A 19,423-nucleotide genomic window follows, 5' to 3' on the forward strand; every position below is an offset into this window, starting at 1 on the left:
TATCACCCCCTCCTAATTTTTTTTGTTGCTCCCTAATGAATGATATTGCCCACTTTGAGAAACACTGCTCTATAAAATCACAGCTGTGTTAATCAATTACAGTAAAGCATTGCTAAAATGATACTTGATATAACAATAAATCTCTACAATGACTGTTTTTTTTCAATTTTATTTTTAATTTTATTCGCAAAAACAAGCACAAAAATGCATTTATATTTACAAATTATAAAACAAAAAACATACAAAGACATCAACATAAAAGCCTGTTAGGCCCCAAGGGACATAACAACCTTCCATGGAGTCCCATAAATTAAATTGTTATGTATATTGCTGCCACAATGCCCCAGAACCTTTGTTGAATTAGCAAATGTTGTATATTAAACTATGAATATTTCAAAATGTATACATAACAAAAAATTTGATGAATTATCACACTTGAAATATTAAAATATTTTACATAGATGAATGAGTCGGAAACGGTTGAGTCTATGGAGTAAATATAGCTTTTGGTTTTATATACTATTTTTACATGCATGTACACACATACAGAGATATGCATATACAAGTACATATATACTCATCACACAACACAACACCGTGAAAAATGCCTGATTGATTTATTTTGAATTAAATTAAATTTTTTAATATTTTCCATTGATTATACATAGTGTATTTAAAAAAAATCAGTCTTAAAATATATTTTCATAATTTTTTATGTTTTTTGCATACATAAAAGTATCATATTTATTGTTACAATTACAAGCTGTGGACTGAAACGAATTCATTATTTTTGGAGCAGTAAAGGAAAAAAATTTGAAAAATTTGTTTACTTGTTTTTGGGAATTCAAATTCATGTTTGATTCTTACTGATGTTCCATTTTTTTCCTTTATACCCGATTGTTATTTTTCATCATAAAATTTATAATGCTGTAAATGTATAGCTATATAATATCTAGATTATAAGTTTATATTGTTGTCATTTGCATTACATGTTTGTATTATTATAGTTCTTGCTTTGTTATATGTGTTATTCAATTTTGTTAGATCACTTTGGTAAGTTTCACCCCAAGTACACATCCTACAAGTACAGTACACAAATTATGATTGAAAAAATTCAAGCATAGAAAATGTCTTTCAAAAAATCTGTATTTATTAAATATTTAAGTTTATAGAGTATAACTGTATAAAACTGGATTTTATTTAACAATTTGTCACAATGTGTAAAAATTGTATTTTAAATTCTCCTGTATGGTAATTCCTAAATACTCATATAGATGTACTCTTTTTATTTCATGACAGTTCCAGTTTTGTTGTGTTTATTGGTTGCAAATGCATATTTTCATGGAGATTACTGAATTAGTATTTATATTTCTTGTTTTAATGCATTGATACTGGTTTTTTTTTTTGCATTTATTTTGAATTTGTTTTCATTCAACCATTGACTAATACATCCAAGGCTATCTTCTGTTTTTTTTTATAAGATTTCAATACTTTCATCTTCCCCATACAGAGCTGTCATCAGTGAATGATATTAATTGTTCGTTTAGATTCCACTTATAAAAATAAGAATAATATAAGGACCAAAACCAATCCCTGAGGGACATCCTTTTGAATCTGTACACATTCACTTATTTTATGATTCATGACGACTCCTTATTGTCTTTTGAAATAATATGTTTTGAACCATTCTAGTATCTCTCCTTGAACACCAGATTTATGTAATTTTTGTGTTAGTATATTTAAATAAACATTATCAAATGCTTGTTTTAAGTCAAGGTAGATAATCATAGAGTATTCATTGTTATTGTATCCAGTATTCATATATTGACAAAGTTTGATGATTGCCCTTTCTGTATTTTTATTCTGTTGATATCCATATTGGTTTGGTGTTAAAAAAATATTGATTTAGGAAATTTACAGGTTGCTTGTTCATGTGTTTCTCTATTACTTTGGAAAAAATTGGGAGAATTGAAACTGGTCTGTAATTAGCCATATCATTAGAGTCTTCTCTTGTGAAAATTGGGTAAATAAGGGAATATTTTCATTTATATTCCTTTGGGGGGGGGGGGGTTCTTTTCGTTCTAAAAGAAACTTTTGCTGATCAATGAGTTAATTAGGTGCTTCAGTGTGATGAAATAAAATAATTTTTGTAGTTAATTCATTGTAACCAGTTGTTTCAAATTCATTTAATTCATTTTTTTTTTCAGAGTAGGTATGTCAATTTCCACTATTGCTATTCAGTATATGACATTATATCTGTTCTCATACTGACACATGTATCCTGTAGTATTAACATTCAAGTTTCTTTCAATACATTTCCTGTTCTTCTTATTATTATTATTTATACAAGGCTTTATGCAACAAGGTCATCTCTTGTATAAAATGAAAACATGAAAATATGCTAAGGACATAAAACATGATGATATCAGGAAACAGCTTGAGATCCTTGACTACATAGCATGGCACAACTGCTTGGGATGATAGCCAAATCAGCATACAACAAACAGAAACGCATGCAACAAATGACAGAACAGCATGCAATAATTGACAGAATAGTATGCAATAATTGACAGAATAGCATACAATAAATGACAGAATAGCATGTTCCAATTGACATGGCATGAGTACAATATATTGAACAGCCCTTAACAATTAACAGGCCAGCATGTGACAGTAACAGAATATTATGCAACCCCAACAAAACAGCATGAAACCATTTACAAAACATCATGCCCCCAATAATGAAGTATCATGCAACAAATGACAAAACAGCTCGCAAAAAAAAAACCCCAATTGACAAACAGCATGCAACAATTGACATAACAGCATGAAATAATAGACATAACAACATACAACAATAAACAAAACAGAAAGAAAAAGGCAGCAATACCAAAAATGAGAAAAAACAAGAACTCAAGTAAATGAATTGCTCAAAACATGGGATAGTCACAGAAGGACCAAGAGAACAGAATTGAGTCCAATTTTTAATGGGGGAAAGAAGTGAAAGAAAGATTGTGTTTTGAATGCTTGAGTAATTGAGACATGAAAAGAGAAAATGTTTAGAAATTTCAGGGATGTTGCAGTAAGAGCAAAAATAGTGATCAGCTTTCTTAATTTTACATAAATATGCTCTAAATGTATAAGGGGAGCTCTTTCACAAATAAGGGCATAGAAGATGACCTCCATCCTTCTGTTGCAGAAAAAACAAAAAAAATTTACAACAGTCATAGAAGATATCAAATTCACAAGGATATTGTAAACAAAATAATTAAAAAAAATGTGAGGGATTGGGACGATTGAGAAGCAGACCGAACGTGTGAGTCAATAATCTCATTTATTGAAATACCCGAATGACCAGGAACCCAGACTAAAATGATATGTTCAGAGAGATTATTCATATGCATAAGTTGCACATACAGAGTATGAATGACTGATGAAGAATGACTAGAGAAATTCTGAGTAGCCAAGATAATGGATTTAGAGTCAAAGAAAATAAAAATAAGAGACTTATTAAAGGGAACAATGGAACTTAAATCAACTGCCAAAGCTTCTCCAGTAAAAACAGAGGAGTCACTGTGGATAAACCAAGTGTTAATATTATTAGAAGAGCAGTTATAAGACCCATGGCAACATCATTACTTTTTGAAGTATCTGTAGTAATGATAATGGATGAATGGTTAAGAGAGTCCAGATATTCCTGAAAAAGAATTTGGTAGGGAATGTCAAGGTTAGTCTTTTGAAAAGGAAGAGAATCAGTGATGGAGTAGATATTAGTTGAACACCAAGGCCAGAAAGAATAAATGGGGATAAAAGTAGAAACAGGAGAGAAATTAATATATCTTAAAAAACCATGAATTTCAGTGGATAAAGATGGAGCCAAGAATTCCTTGTTGAAGTTATTTGCTAAATTTTCAGGATCATGAAGAATTGGGAGTATTTAATTTTAACTATTTTTATTGAGTACGAATGTATTTGTGCAATTCCATTGTTTTTGTTTGCTTTTATTGCATTAAATAAATTTGTTTTGTTTTTTTATATTCTTGTTTAGCTTTTTTAATCTGAATTTTTTAAATTTTATCACAGCTTCTATACTTCATTTTATATGGAAGTATGTTGAGATATTTCCTATGCTTTTTAAAAAACTTTTCTTTAATATTTATCATCATGTTATTAAACCCGTGTTTACTCGTTGCTAATTTCGGTTGACTCATCACTACTTGTTAACAGCATTGCCACATGCTTAGAAGTCACCATAAAAGCCTTATCTACCAAAACGGAACAGTTCAAGTAACGAAAGTTACGTTGGGGAAGTTCATTTGATGACTAAACTTTTTGAAACATTAGGGACTGTTCAAGCTAGACCTGGCATCTGCATGGGGCCCCACTAATTAATGTCTTCAAATTTTAACAAATTATCTTTGTTGAAAGACCAGACACTTTTTCCAAAGTTGAGGTCTTCTTATGTGTGCTTTTCACTACCCAGGGAATCCCACCCCCACCCAAGTCCATCAAAGTGGACCCTATGTTCGAGATTACCTTGTAGTTAGTGTGTGAAAGAGTACCATGATAAATTTTACCTAGATTACCTTGTAGTTAGTGTGTGAAAGAGTACCATGATAAATTTTACCAAGATTACCTTGTAGTTGTTTCATGAACTACTGATAAATAATTAAAACACTAAAATTAAATTTCATGTGTATGCAAAATTAATGTGCAATAGTTCTGTTGTGAAGAAAAGCTGACGATTCTAACAGTTGCTTTGACTGGTCTAAAATAAAAATTACTAGTATAAATCGAAGTGTACCAGTATATTTTAACACAATCAGTGTAATCAGTGTGATAACACAATCTCAAGTAATAAGAGCTTTAAAAAGATAAAAATTTCAATTTTTTTTTTCTTCTGCAATCTATAAATTTTATTAATATTGTAATTTTAATTCATATTTTAATGAATTTATATGATTTTCACAATATTACACATTGAAAATGACACACTTCGCTTAAGTTCTCACTCCGCTTAAGCCATCATAATTTTTTGATAATATGAGGTGACGACTTATCAAGGTTTATGAGTGAGATCTGTAATTTAATTTGGAACTGTCTTTAATGTAATATTAAAATACTCTTGGTACAATAATATACTTTATTACAATAATATTTCTTTAATCTCTTTATAATATTTTTTGAAGCAATTTTGAAACTGTCATAATCAGTGCTGTAACTAGCCCTTCCTGCACCCTTTGCAAGAATTTGCATTTAGGCCTATTCTGGTCCATTTTTGAGCCCAGAATGGAAAATTTAGGGGGGCCCATTCTGGGCCCACCCTCCAAGTGGGCTCTGTGTGGGTGCATCTGTTGCACCTGCCTAGTTATAGTGCTGGGAACAATATTTGTTACATATTTTGCTCAAAATCATCTTCAATACATTTTTAAACTTGCTAGTTTCTATTCTTCTGAAGGCATATAGTCAGGGCAGCTTAAGTGAGGGTGTAAAGGGTGTGGTGCAGAAAGGTGGCAGGCTATATAGGGCGGCAGCGTAGACTTTAGTTTGGTCAAAATTTTTTTTAATTTCACACAGTAAAAATTCATATCACACTTTTGCCATACCTTGACATTGGAGATGTTGAGAAAACTTGAGGGAATAGACAGAGCCTGGAATCGTGATACCAGAAACAAGAAAGCAATCTACCAGGGGTGGCTTGAGACAGAATCTCTACCAGTGCAGGACGTATTTTTTGCGCTTTCTGCTTACCCCCTAACCATGGCCCCCCACACATCCTGCAACAGGGCCCCTAGGCTGGAATCTTTTGCAGGCCCCTAACCAGATTTTTCATGCGGGAGGCCTCCTACAGTTAATTTGTAGTGTGAAAAAATGAGAAGAATAGTCCCGGGCTGGATTCCCGTCAGTCCCACCTTCACAACTTGACCCAACAATTCCTAATAAAAAAACATTTTTTGTTAGGAAAACGCAGCACAGCATGGGGCTGCAATGGATTGCATGGCCCAGGAGCAACCCCGCAACCCCTGTACTCTATCACAAGGAGGCAAGTGTATACTTTGGTTCCCTCACCTAGTATTTTTTCCAGAATGGTCTAATGAAGGCAAAGGAAAAATTTGGCTTCTCACTTGTCCAGCCCCTGTAGCACCAGAAACACCTTTGAAATAAATTTCTTAATAAAAATCAACCTCGTTATACATCATCTTTAAAGGATAAGTACAAGTGATGATGGCTTACCATTAAGTTCTGTTCTGAGGATAGAGTTATCTGGCATTATTAAGAATCATAAAATAATACTGGACCAAAAAGCAGAAAACTCTGCTTCAAATGCAAGATTTATCGTCATGAATATTTTGCATGATAAACAATGGTGTGCGGCTTTTTTTTGAAAAAAAAAAGGTTTATCTCGAGGTCCCCCAAGACTGAGGCCCTGTCAGCCTCCTGCCAGAGTCGTTTCTAGGAGTGGCAGGTCAGCTCGAGCTGCCCCTGCATATAGTGACATTAGTATTTTGTATTACCTGCTCCATGAAAGTGTTAATGAAATTGCTGCTATATTGCTACTTGCTGAGTAAGACATAATAAATTTCTTCACATGGTGAAACATAACTTGATTTTATTAATTAAATAATTTATTATAATTTTGTGCAGCCAATAAATGCTCACAATTGGAATTTTTCACTAGTGGAACTAATTATACTGATAAAAAAGAGATGCAAACAAAAACATAGATTTGGTGGTGGTGCATGATAATAATGATACCACCTTTCAATATAACAATATATACATAATCTCATTTCAGTCACGATTGATATGCCTCAAACTTGAAGAAAATACACTTCATAATAATATAATTAGTGATGAGGTTTCCAGTTATCTATAGATCTGCCAATGATTGCACGAAAATGACAACAATTATCATTATTTTTAATAAATAATTTTTAGAACTCTTTTTTTAAATTATTTTTGTTGAATTTTTCACAATTTCTTTTACTACATAGGAAGTATATGTGGAGGTTCAGTGATATCAAAATTGGCAATTGTCATTAATTCATTAATTCATTCACGATAGATGACTGAGTGATGCAAGCCGATAGCATAGTAACAGATAAAGGCATTCATTCTGTATTGGTGAATCTGTTGGGTACATATTTGTATAATTCTGCACGCAAACCTCCACCCCTCTCAGCCAATCAAATCTTGAAAATATATTTTGCAAATAACCCTGTGAACTGAGCTAGAAATCTATCTAAAATGAATTTACAGGGAACATGATTCTTTGAGTTTCATCTCTATTTGAAAAATTTATTATTTTTTTCTGAATTTAAAAAGCATAAAGAATGAGTTCTGAAATTGAAATTTGTCTTGTTATTAAACAAAAAACGATGTTCAATTTCAAACAAATACGAAAAAGGTAAATGCATTAAAGAGAAAAAGTTGATTTTTTTCAATAGTAATAATTTAACTATGATAGAAGAAGTTGCAGAGATTAGTCTTCATTTACAAGAGAAAGGGATCAATGAACATTGACATTTCTTTGTAAATATCAGCACAAACACTTTTTGTTAACTTTAGGGGAGAGATTTTCAATTAATACAACATATTTTTTCCAGTGAAGGACACTATTTAATTACAGTGGCAATTGGAGGTGATTTAGTTGGGAAGCAGGGATGTATGAAAAAACCAACCCTTCAGTCCACTGTTAGGTCGGGATAGCATTTAAATCAAAGGTAACTGATTAAATTTTTGCAGCAAATTGTTAAATAAGTAGTATATAATATGATAATACAACTATTAAATACTTAGTCTCAAAGTTGGTTAAATGCATTAAAATAATAAAATTGCTTCATTCTACAATCCTACCTCAGATGAGAAATTTTGTGCCTATTGAATATGAACCTAATAATTTGATAGTTGGGAAAAATACTTCTCAATATTATATATTTCAACTTAGTAATTTTTAATCACCTTGGAGGGAAAGCATGTATCTACCAGCCCATCTTAATCACAGGGAAAAGTAACGATGGTTACAGAAGAAAGTCACACTGTGAGACTGAACACAATAAAAAAATATGTTTCAAATACTTACTCTCTGATCACTCGTTCTTTTATAGCTTCCACTTCTCTATGAGTAAATAGAGAAACTAACCTGAAAAAATTTTCAAATTATAGAATCACTATATTTTGTTGGCAAGCAGATCAAAAAATATAATTTGTTAGGATAAAGAAGCTATGTATAAATTATAAAGGTAGAGAATATCTGTTTAGTCTCTAGTTTAAATCATGGCTTTACAAATCCCAGGTTGCAATGGTGACTAAAAAATTGGTATTGCAGAACAAAATTTTCTATTTTTGATTACTAAATTAGAGTATAAGGAAAACAGACAATTTTGTCTGATTTGCATCAGTGTATCTACCAACATGGAAGATGTCCAAGAAAATACAGTTAAAAGCTTGTTACAGGAATGCAACAAAAATTTAACAATGGTACTAGAGAAAATTGAGGATATTATAGACTGTAAAGTCAAGGAAAATGTCTGTACAACCTACAGACATACCGGTAACTAGAAAAGATCCCCGAAGAATATAGTGCTTCAATTTGAATCAAAATTTCTCAGCAATAAAGTTCTTAGATTGGCCACATTGAGCTCTTACATGAAAACTTTCAATTACAGACAAATGGATCTACCATTTTACATCAATGAACATATGGCTTCTGATCTGAAAAAGGTACTGTACGATGCTAAAAGATTTAAAGTAGAATATTATTTCCAATTTTGTTGGTTCAAGGAAGGTAAAATATTCTTACATAAAAATTAATCATCTAGAATTTATAGAGTTAAAATCAATCAGTGATCTTGAAAATGTTTAACCAATTAACATTATTGCTAATGATTGTCTCTCGGATGATGTTAATCTGACTCAAATCTTGTTATCAATATTATCAATGAATTTACATTAATTTTTTAACTACACACATTTCGATTCAAATGTTTCTATAAATTTATTGCATTTAAACATCAAAAGTAAGCGAGCCAACTTTGATTATTCAACTCGCAATTGCTTGCCTAACATTGATATTTAAATTTTGTCTGAAATTTGGATCTTCAAAGATGAAACAACTTTATATAACACAGATAACTTTGATAAAGTTTACTGTTGTAGGGATTGGTCCAGATTTGGTGGTGTGATAGTTTATTTTAAAAAATGGTTGAAGCTTGATCGGATTGAAAATGGCCGGTCCAACCTGCCAAATGTATTTTGATGCAAAGTAAGTGTATGAATTTTTCTGTTTTAGCTATTTATCGCTCACATGACTTTACAATAGATTATTTTAATGATGAATTTTTGAGTTTCTGAAAATTTCTGTTATTAATTTGGTGCAGTAGGTAATATCAGTACTTTATCCGATGAACCTCCTGTCATTAATTACTTTAACAATTTATATGAATGAAGAATATGTGCCACCCTACACAATGATCCAACCAGAGTTACAGTTTTACACATATATAACATGTATTGATCATTTGTATTGATCAACATGTATTGATCATTTGTATTGATCAACATGTATTGATCAACATGTATTGATCATTTGTATTGATCAACATGTATTGATCATTTGTATTGATCAACATGTATTGATCATTTGTATTGATCAACATGTATTGATCATTTGTATTGATCAACCAACATGTATTGATCAACATGTATTGATCAACATGTATTGATCATTTGTATTGATCAACATGTATTGATCATTTGTATTGATCAACATGTATTGATCAACATTTATTGATCATTTGTATTGATCAACATGTATTGATCATTTGTATTGATCAACATGTATTGATCATTTGTATTGATCAACATGTATTGATCATTTGTATTGATCAACATGTATTGATCATTTGTATTGATCAACATGTATTGATCATTTGTATTGATCAACATGTATTGATCATTTGTTTCTACATCCCTCAGAAAGTTGTATGCATGTATTCCCTGGTACTTTCTAATGTAATGCAACAGATCATTTTGCTTTTGTTTGTAAGAACTCTGTAGTAAGACAACATCAGATCATGATGGTATGAATACAAAAATGTTTAAAGCTTTTAGCATTAAGAATATTGACTATATTGCAAGTTTTATAAATAAAACTATAAATCAAAAATGTTTTCCTCATCCTTTGAAATACACTAAAATTATTCCTGTTTTTAAAGCTGAAGATAGAAATGTAGTGTATAATTACTGCCCCATTTGTATTCTTCCTATCTTCTCTAAGTTAATTGAAACTATGCAATGAAAAGTAGACTTATTTTTTTTTAAATAGCAGCAAATTTTTCGCCCCAAATCAGTATGGTTTCTTGGGAGGTCATGGTACAAAAAATGTGTTATTTTAGTTCTGTAGGTTCTACAAAGTTTTGACAGAAATAAACAAACTGTTTCTCTTTTTTGACATCTCAAAAGCATTTGAAAATGTCAATCATGACATCTTACTATACAAATTATTAGATTAATGGTATTAGAATTGAAATGTTACACTGGTTCAAGTCTTATCTAAATGAAAGAAAACCAAGAGTTAGAATAAAAAATATTTCAGTGAATATACAACTATAACAAGGGTCACCACTAGGGGGAGGGGCGGGTCTGGTGCCCCGGGCATCAGACCAGAGGGGCACAAATTTCACCCTGTAACCTCTTCTTCAATATTACAAGGGGGCGCCAAAATATGTACATGCCTTGACTGACCAATCATCTAGTTGTGGCCCTGACTATAAATAAAGAAGTCCCTCAGGGCTCTATTTTAGGTCTGATTAATTTTATTAATGACTTTTGTTCATTGAAATTCTTTGGTAAAATGATAACATACACTCATGTCTCAGTCATTCTCTATTCCTGCAATGATTTACAATCACTTAAAAACGAATTTGAACATGATCTTCTAATAATCAATGATTGGTTTAATAATAACAATATGAAACTGAATCTCCAAAAAACAAAATTCATTTATTTTGGCTTGACTGAACATTGCGATTCAAATATAGTACTCAAATCCCATCGAATAGATTGCTCAAGAAATGATTGCAACTACCCTGATCTAGATAGAGTTTTTTCTTAGAAATATCAAAGATTCCAGGTAGAGTCAAACTTGAAGTAGAAATCTCATGTTGCTTTTTACTAACCTGAAACTTTGATACTTTCTCTACAGGGTCCATCATCTACATAAAATTGTCTATCCTTCCTTCCTATGAACGTTATACTATTCATGGATACAATCTTCATTACAATATGGATTAACAGCTTGGGGATGGGATTATAAGACTACATACTTCCTATCGTGATTACTCAAAATATATCTCTCAAACTTTTAGGTCATTAGATTTTGACTTCTCATTCAACGGTTAAAGACTTCTTGTCTTTACGACATTTGGTTGTCTATAAACTGATATTAACACTACATAAAAACAAAAAATCATGCTCTTCTAAAAAATTAATTTCTTTAAAGGTATCCGGTGAAATCTTTGACATGACTTCACCTAAAAAAAGAGATATTTAAAAACCACTTCTTTTATTTAGCTCGCAAAATTTACAATACCTTATCATTCGAATTAACAAATATCACTTCATATTCTAAATTTGAAACGTAATTATTTCATTATGTTGCAACAATTTATAATATTGAAACTATTAGACATTGATCATAGACTATACAGAAACTGTACTAGCATAAAATTCTCATTTGCCTTTTCAAACTTTTTCTTAATTAAATTCCCAGTTTGGCACAACAAATTTATATACTGTGACATGTCTTAACTTTGCCATTCTGCATTATAACTGCTATTAATATTATGTATCTATATGACTATAATAATTTTTTTAAACTCTGATTGTAAATTTCATTGACTCTGGTTGCCACAGTAGGGGTATTATTACTCCTTGGCAACTTATACTTGTTTTTTTTTCAAACTAAAACTAAGTTTTACATATGTGTATAATAATATTTGCATTCTGTAGTTTTTTACTTCTAAATAAAATTTTATTCTAAAAAAAAAGAAAATTGAAAGAAACATTGTTTTGGACTAGTTTAAAAAAGAAGGTATACCTATATCCCTAGAGTTTTTGATTTGTCAAGCCCTGGTTCAAGTACACATGCAGTATTAAATTCAGAAAGAAGTTAGTTATTCAAACTGCAGATCAAATTTAAAAAAATAAAATAAACATCAATATTTATGGGTGTTTCATAATGTCAATAAGACTCCTGAATACTGACCACATACACAGCATTCAGTTTAAAATTGCAGTTCACTACATGCAAGTGTCTTTTTTTCCTGTTGGGTGTGTAGGTCTTATACAGGGTGGCTATAAATAAACGGACACTACGTAGCTTAATTATAATGACACTACTGACTACTCCAACCTACGTATTACCCATTGTGGTGGAGGTATGTCATTGAAATTCAATATATACATTATTTGGACCACAGGAAAAATATGACAGTGATAAAAAGCACCACTTTTGCACCTGGCGGTCAAAAAGTGAACTATTTTTATTAAATCTTTCTTTCCCCCCCCCTCCCCGGTCCATATACCCTATATACCAAGTTTCACTAAAATATCACCATCAGAATGGGTCCATCCACTGGTGACACAATAGTGGTCAGCTGAAATTGGTTTTTAACTTGGAGGCATGAATGCAAGCCAATCTCTCAATTAAAAATTCTCACCACAGAAAGCAACAAATCTACAACAGTACAACTATTCAATAATTTCCCTTCCCTCACAAATTGAAAAATGTATACACAACACTAGATACACACTCAGACTGTTAAATCAGGTTCGCACTGGACTGATACGATAAGCAATACGATCTACAATATGTAATAAAACTGATATGGATTGGTTGAAAACATAGAACTGGTATTGATTTCATGTTTTTAACCAATCTGGGTGAATTCTTTATGCATCATGGATCATATAGTTTGCTGTATCAGTCCAGTGTGAACGCGGGCTTAGGTACACATGCACACTTCTGGCGGCACTAATTTGGTAGTAAATTGGCTTTGGCCATAGACTAGAGTTGTGCTTGATTCAAAAAAAAAGTCACCCTTGGCTGTAGGGCATCACAAATAATGAAAAAGATGACCGAAAGTCAGCCAGGAATTCTGAGAAAAAAGACATTTTGCAAATGACATATCTGAATTAAACTTTGAATTATCTAAAACATTAGGGGAAAAAGTTCAAATTAAACAGGTAATTTCAACATTAAATTGAATTGGAAACTGAAGGGGAATTCCTTACATTCAAATTATTCAAAAATTCAAATTAATGAAGTTTGAATTAGCCAAGTTTGCCTATAATAAGAACCCTTCCACTGAAAACTTTTTTCAATAATGAAATCCTTTTTGCAGAGTCATTCACATAATTTACTTTTTTTTTCTGCTCAAAAATCAGCTTAAAATATTTGTTCACTCATGTTATTATCTTCAGTTATTAACATGGTAACCCATAGACTTTCATACCAGAAAGATGAATACAAGAAAACTGATTGGAATAAGTGACAAAAGTGAAAAACTTCAAAGAATTTATTATGTTTTTTGTGGTTCTATAGTATTTATCTTCATAAGTTAATGCATATCAAATGAGTGTAGAGGGGTAGCAGATAATTTATAAATGTTGCATGGGAGTTGCTCAGTCAAAGATGTCACCCCAGTCATCCAGAATTAGATTTAAATTAATGGGATGAAGTCTAAATAACTTTTAAGCATATAGAATAGGAAACAAAATTATTTCCAACAAATACACTGTTTTCTAGGTAGTGAGATATATTTTTATACAAGACAATCCTTTAAGAAAAAGCTAACACACATGTTCACATTTATGACTTCTAGGATGCATCATAAAGTAACTATTAAGTCAAATGATACAGCAGTTTTATGCAAAAATCATGTATAACAAATAAAACTTTGTTTTTATTAAACCAAAGTTATTGCTTCATTTGATCGCATCATTTCTAATTTTTAAAATTTTCCTAACTTCTGTTCAGCTGATTGTCAAATGTTCTACGAGATATATGTATATTTAATATCAGAATGCTGATCAAATTCATCTCTTCTTTTAGTATTTTAGTATAAAGTTCATTTATTTTGAATGTTTCAATATTTTTTTGGCCATTTAACTAATCAGAAAGTTAAACAAATTACAGAAACATTTCTATCAAGCACATGATTTTCAATGTTTTGAACATAATCAAAAAAAATTATGAAATACTTGAAATATTTTATTCATTATTTTATAAAAGCAATATCTAATTAATATTTCAAATTCAAGTGAAATGCACAATTGAAAACGTAGTAGTATTTAAAATAAATGTTGGTCATTTTTGTCATACTACAGTCATTTTTTTGTATATAAGAGCTAATTAAACCAGAACCCAGGGGTTGGAATGGAGGAAAAAAAAACAAAAGCGAGACTGTCGCGGAAAATACAAGACAAAATGCAGGACATATGGTCACCATATGCTGAGATCACTTTTTAGCGATTTGTAAAATCCCCCCTCCCAACAGCGAGATCTAGATTCGCCCCTGTCGGAACCTGCAGGTTAGTCAATTCTAAACTGCAATGTACTACACAATTTCTTATTTTCTTTTCATTCCTCTCACCAAGAGGTTTGTGTCCTAACCACTTAGTGAGAAGACGTCTTGTAAGAGCAATGTGCTATGTCAGGGATGGCTAACAGCTGGCCCACAAGGTGATTTTGTGCAGCCCCCAAAAAAGGTAAAAATACCATGAATATAAATTAAATTCGTGATCATTATTTCAGCTATTGGTACCAACAGCAGAGACTTTCTGATTAATAAACTACTTGTATTCATTATTTTTAGTATAATGAAAATAATTTATACTATGTTTTATTGTCCATACTGCCTTTCCAAACACACAAATTGCTTATAAAGTTTTTGTTATGGACATGTTTTTTCTCCAATTTTTTTTTGACAAGTTGCCTATGTGACCTCTAGTGCCCTCTAGTGCCTGAGTGGGGCAGTGGTAAGATGCTCATCTTCAACTATGAAGGTTACTCTCAAAGTCCATGGGTTCGAATCCGGGCATAGAACGTCAGAAACAAGTTCTTTACCTACCAAGCCTGTGGCGACCACTGATAGATGGAGCCTTCATTTCCCACCCAACTCCACTTGTTGGAAATTGCCATATGGTGATATGACCGGAGTTGATGTGCGGTAAAGTAGTGTTGTAGCCTCTGTAATTGTTGTTGAATGTATATTTGATGTTCTTCTCACTGGGACAAAAATTTTGAAGTGGATGCCAACTCACAATGGCACCTCAAAACTGACTACTACTAAACCACATATGCACCTCATCCATATTCCTCTGAGGAATATCTAACAAACTGGTACATGTTGGAGTGTATGTGTTGGGAACCTAATGCAAAGTTTGTTTCTGTGTAATGTTTGTTATGTGTAGTGCTGCCATCTGCCATCAATTTTTCAAATTATAAGTAAAGAGCAATGACTGAATAATTTTACCTTTATAGGTCTGTTGATCTCTGTGGCGAGACTTTTTAAAGGGGAGATCGGCTCGCCTTTGCAGTTCAAAGTTGGGAACCACAGAAAACAAACTTCAGCCAACCATCACTGTGGTGACGTGGGGACCTGGAAACCAACTATCCAACTAAGCAATGTAGACCCTAATAATTCCAAAAAGAAAAAAATTATCATATTCGATAGTGGGGTTCATAGTGCGTCTTTGACCGAGGGAGTCCTCCACTGAACACCAAGATTATTTGTACCAGAAACACGGTAGAATTCATAGCTAACTCTTGACCTGGTAGGTTGTTGGCATTCCACGTTGAAACAGACTGGCACTTCTTCAAACTGAACCACTGATGTTCTGGTTGAAAAAGGTAGCTAGAGCAATAAAAATACATGCATAACAAATCTGATTACTTCTAATTTTATGGAGTACCAGGTGATACTATGAGTGCATCCTTTCTCATGTACAAGTAGTCTGTTCGGTCCATGTGAAGCTGGACCTTCTTATCTTGATATATCATCACATGTCTACCCATTCGGGCACCCTCGAAGGGGATAGTCACTATGATCCACAGAAACTGGCTTTCTGCACAATTTTTATCCTGATAATATAATTCCTCTTGAAGTATACCTGTGCCAACAATTCCTCATAATAATCTGTGCAGCCAAACTGGGTGCCGCTATAGGAGGGTGTCAAATCAGGGGGTAAAAAATTATAATTGGAGAAAAATTTAAAAAAAAAGTTTTTTGTCTGTAAAATTCAGACTATGAATGTAATGGATATTGGATGGAAAAATTAGCAGATGAAATACAATTTTTGACGCATTATATCTAGCTAGGAATGCGATCAGATAAACAATGGACATGTGTTTGTTTATGAAGAAGCTGTGGAGTACAAAGCCCAGGATAAAAGTTTAGCGACTAAACTTCCCGTGTTTCACCACATTACTCATGCTGTATACAAATCTGAAAGTTTTCTGGGTCACTTTACAGGTGCAGCTTATACACTGGAGTGACAACCCTAATGCAGCCCACAACACTGCAGCTGAACATCATGTTGGCCCTTGAACAGAAAGGAGTTGGATTCCCCTGTGCTATGACACTCTGGTTGTAATTTTGTGTCAAGAAAGATTATACCAAGAACTGAATGGGTATCAAACTTAACACCTCTGAACATCCTTCTGTAATACAGGCAAGCATCTTATGGATCTAGGCTACTGCACCCAATGATATTTGAATTAAAAAACTCAATTTCCCATTTACAGTAATTCATATTGCAATTAAAAATAAATTACCTATTGGATGAGATAATACACATGAAAAATACAGCATAAATAAACCCAAAATATGAAGAGAACAACAGCTAGATGTGTTTCGGAACTATATCAAGTTACTTCTCCCGCAGCTAAGAAAAATGGAAAGATGGCAAAAAGGCACAAACTCTGTATAGCAGGAGTTACTCGATGTTCAGGACAAAGAGTCGAAATGAAATGACCAGCCAAGTGAGAAGGAAGAAAAAAAATGGCAGATCCAATTACAGACGAGAACATGTGATAGTGGTAATGGAGAAAAAAATTCTTGTAGAAACTGTTGCCATATTTTCGAGAGGCAACAGTTTCTGCAATAATTTTTTTCTCCATCATCACCACTACTATATTCTCATCTGTGATTGGCTCTGCCATTTTTTTCCTCCTCCTTCTCATGTGGTCGGTCTTTTCATTTGGACTCTTTGTCCTGAACAGCGAGTAACTCCCACTGTATGGAGTTTTTGCCTTTTTGCTATCTTTCTATTTTTCTTAGCTGCTGAATAAGTAACTTGATATAGTTCTGAAACACATCTAGCTGTTGTTCTCTTCATATTTAGGGTTTATTTATGTTGTATTTCTCATGTGCACATAGCAAATTAATCAAAATAAGTACTGACTTGCTTAGTAGATCTTCTGTAAGAGCAGCTATTTGCACATTACTTTCTACAAGTTTATTCATGTGTCTATGACAATATTCTAAGCACTCTTCAACAAGTTCAGACATGCCTAAATAGGCTGCAGATACCAATAAATGAACTGCATACTTTGGTTCTAAAAAGAAATTTATGAAAAAAAATATGAGATTCAAAGCATCAACTCCTCTTCACATGATTAAACTACCCACACATTTTCGTTTTCACATCAGAACACATAAGAGGTATCAGAATACAGCGGTGAATCAATATTTGTTCCTAATTAATATGTTAAGGAAACATAATTTGAATATTCTAAGTGGATTGGTAAGCTACAATTAGTTTTTAATTTCAATCAATTACTTTGAACATTGCAACATTGCAGCAATAACTGTTGTAATAAATCATTATTATTGTCTGATGTTGAGAAAGATTTTATCATTGGCTTAAGAGAAGCCATTTGATCAAACCGATGCATCAGCAGCCATCTCGATCAGAGAGATGTGGAAGTTGCTTCATAAAGCTTTTTTTTTTCACAACAAAAATAATCCTATGCACACAAAATCACCACATACACCATTGGTGTATATAATGGCATCTCACTATATATTGTTACATTGTGTATAAAAATAAGTCCACACAGATAAAAAAAAAATCAGAGGCAACATTTCCTACCACTGACCTTTCAACATAAGATGCAGATTTGGACAATTTTTAGGTTTTTGTAATGCCAGATTGCTAATTCTACGAAGCACCTTGAAAAATAGAATGATATTCATATTCAACTATGAATTTTCTATAGAAAATAATTTTGAATTAAATATATTGTGTGAAGGTTTTATTTTATTTTTATTTACTGAATGTTATTTCAATTTGATGATTATTCTCTTTAAACTTTTTATGTTTAAACATAGAAATATAGTTACTAATTTGATTTTTTGTTGTATACATTATATATATCACACAGATTCAGTATAAAATATACAACTACAAATACAACGCCACAACAGGCAAAATGCCCAACGAGGTGGCTGAGAATACACCATATCTTATTCATTAAATTACCAGAGAAGTGAAAAAAGTAGAATTTTTTAAAATATGTACCATATCTTGAGGGCCGCATAATAATACAGTATCTACCCCAGACAAAAAAATGCCTAGAACAGGCCCTAGTTGCAGCTCAATTTTTTATGGATGCATATATTTTTTGCGACAGTGTGCATTTAAAATTTCAAAAATACAAGGATTGAATCAAAAAAAAAAAAAAAATTATGAACAAGCACATGGAAAAAACTAATAGACCCAAGAGATAAATCACAATATGTTTCAGCAAAATAAAAGAGCATTAATTAGTTTGACAACCTTCTGAACAATTAGCAAATATAAAGACCAAAACCATAACAAGAAAAATATCCAAAGAGGTGAGGCTTACCTATTGTAAAGCTCTTTGACTCACCACTATCATTGCCTTTTATATAGTTGAGAATCATTTTGAAAACAACAACATCACAATGGATATTTATGGTAATTTTTGGCTGGTCTGTTTTTAAAGCTTCAAAAAAGAAGGGAACTTTCTGTAGCAGTAAGCTATGCTCACAAGTGAAACATTCTTCTACTTTTCTGCAATCATCTATAACAAGTATACTGACTTCTCTGAAAAGAAAAAAAAAGAAATATTAAATAAGCAAATTCAAGAAAAATAAAAGGAAAAAAATAAATATAGTAAAACTCATCTAAGTTGGGCACCTATGATTCTGAAACAGAAAAGTTAGGAAGAATCTGAGTTAGGTGATACAAGTAGACTAAAGAACTACACTCGACAAATAGCTGTTTATAAATGAGATTGGACAAAGATATTCATGCCTCAGCTCAAATTCCAGCTAGGCTTGCAAAGCTAAAGAAAAGGCTGATATACTTGATCTCATTGAAAATGGTGAGT

General features: G+C 32.1%; 1 protein-coding gene across 2 annotated transcripts in view; it reads right to left on the reverse strand.

Annotated features, from left to right (window-relative positions):
• The window catches only part of LOC149072367 (SANT and BTB domain regulator of class switch recombination), a 70,364-nt gene that overhangs the window by 36,889 nt on the left and 14,052 nt on the right, over positions 1–19,423 (reverse strand). For both annotated transcript variants that reach the window (XM_089246552.1, XM_089246553.1), the window contains 3 exons: positions 18,917–19,137; positions 17,470–17,623; positions 8,084–8,143 (listed from right to left, as the gene is read on the reverse strand). In XM_089246552.1, the coding sequence (XP_089102678.1) occupies positions 8,084–8,143; positions 17,470–17,623; positions 18,917–19,137 (435 nt within the window). The remainder of the gene's footprint in view (positions 1–8,083; positions 8,144–17,469; positions 17,624–18,916; positions 19,138–19,423) is intronic.

Source organism: Pholcus phalangioides, unplaced genomic scaffold, assembly GCF_987345545.1.
Source record: "Pholcus phalangioides strain wild (caught in Gottingen) unplaced genomic scaffold, Ppha-v1.0 ptg000017l_1, whole genome shotgun sequence".
Lineage (NCBI taxonomy): Eukaryota > Metazoa > Arthropoda > Arachnida > Araneae > Pholcidae > Pholcus > Pholcus phalangioides.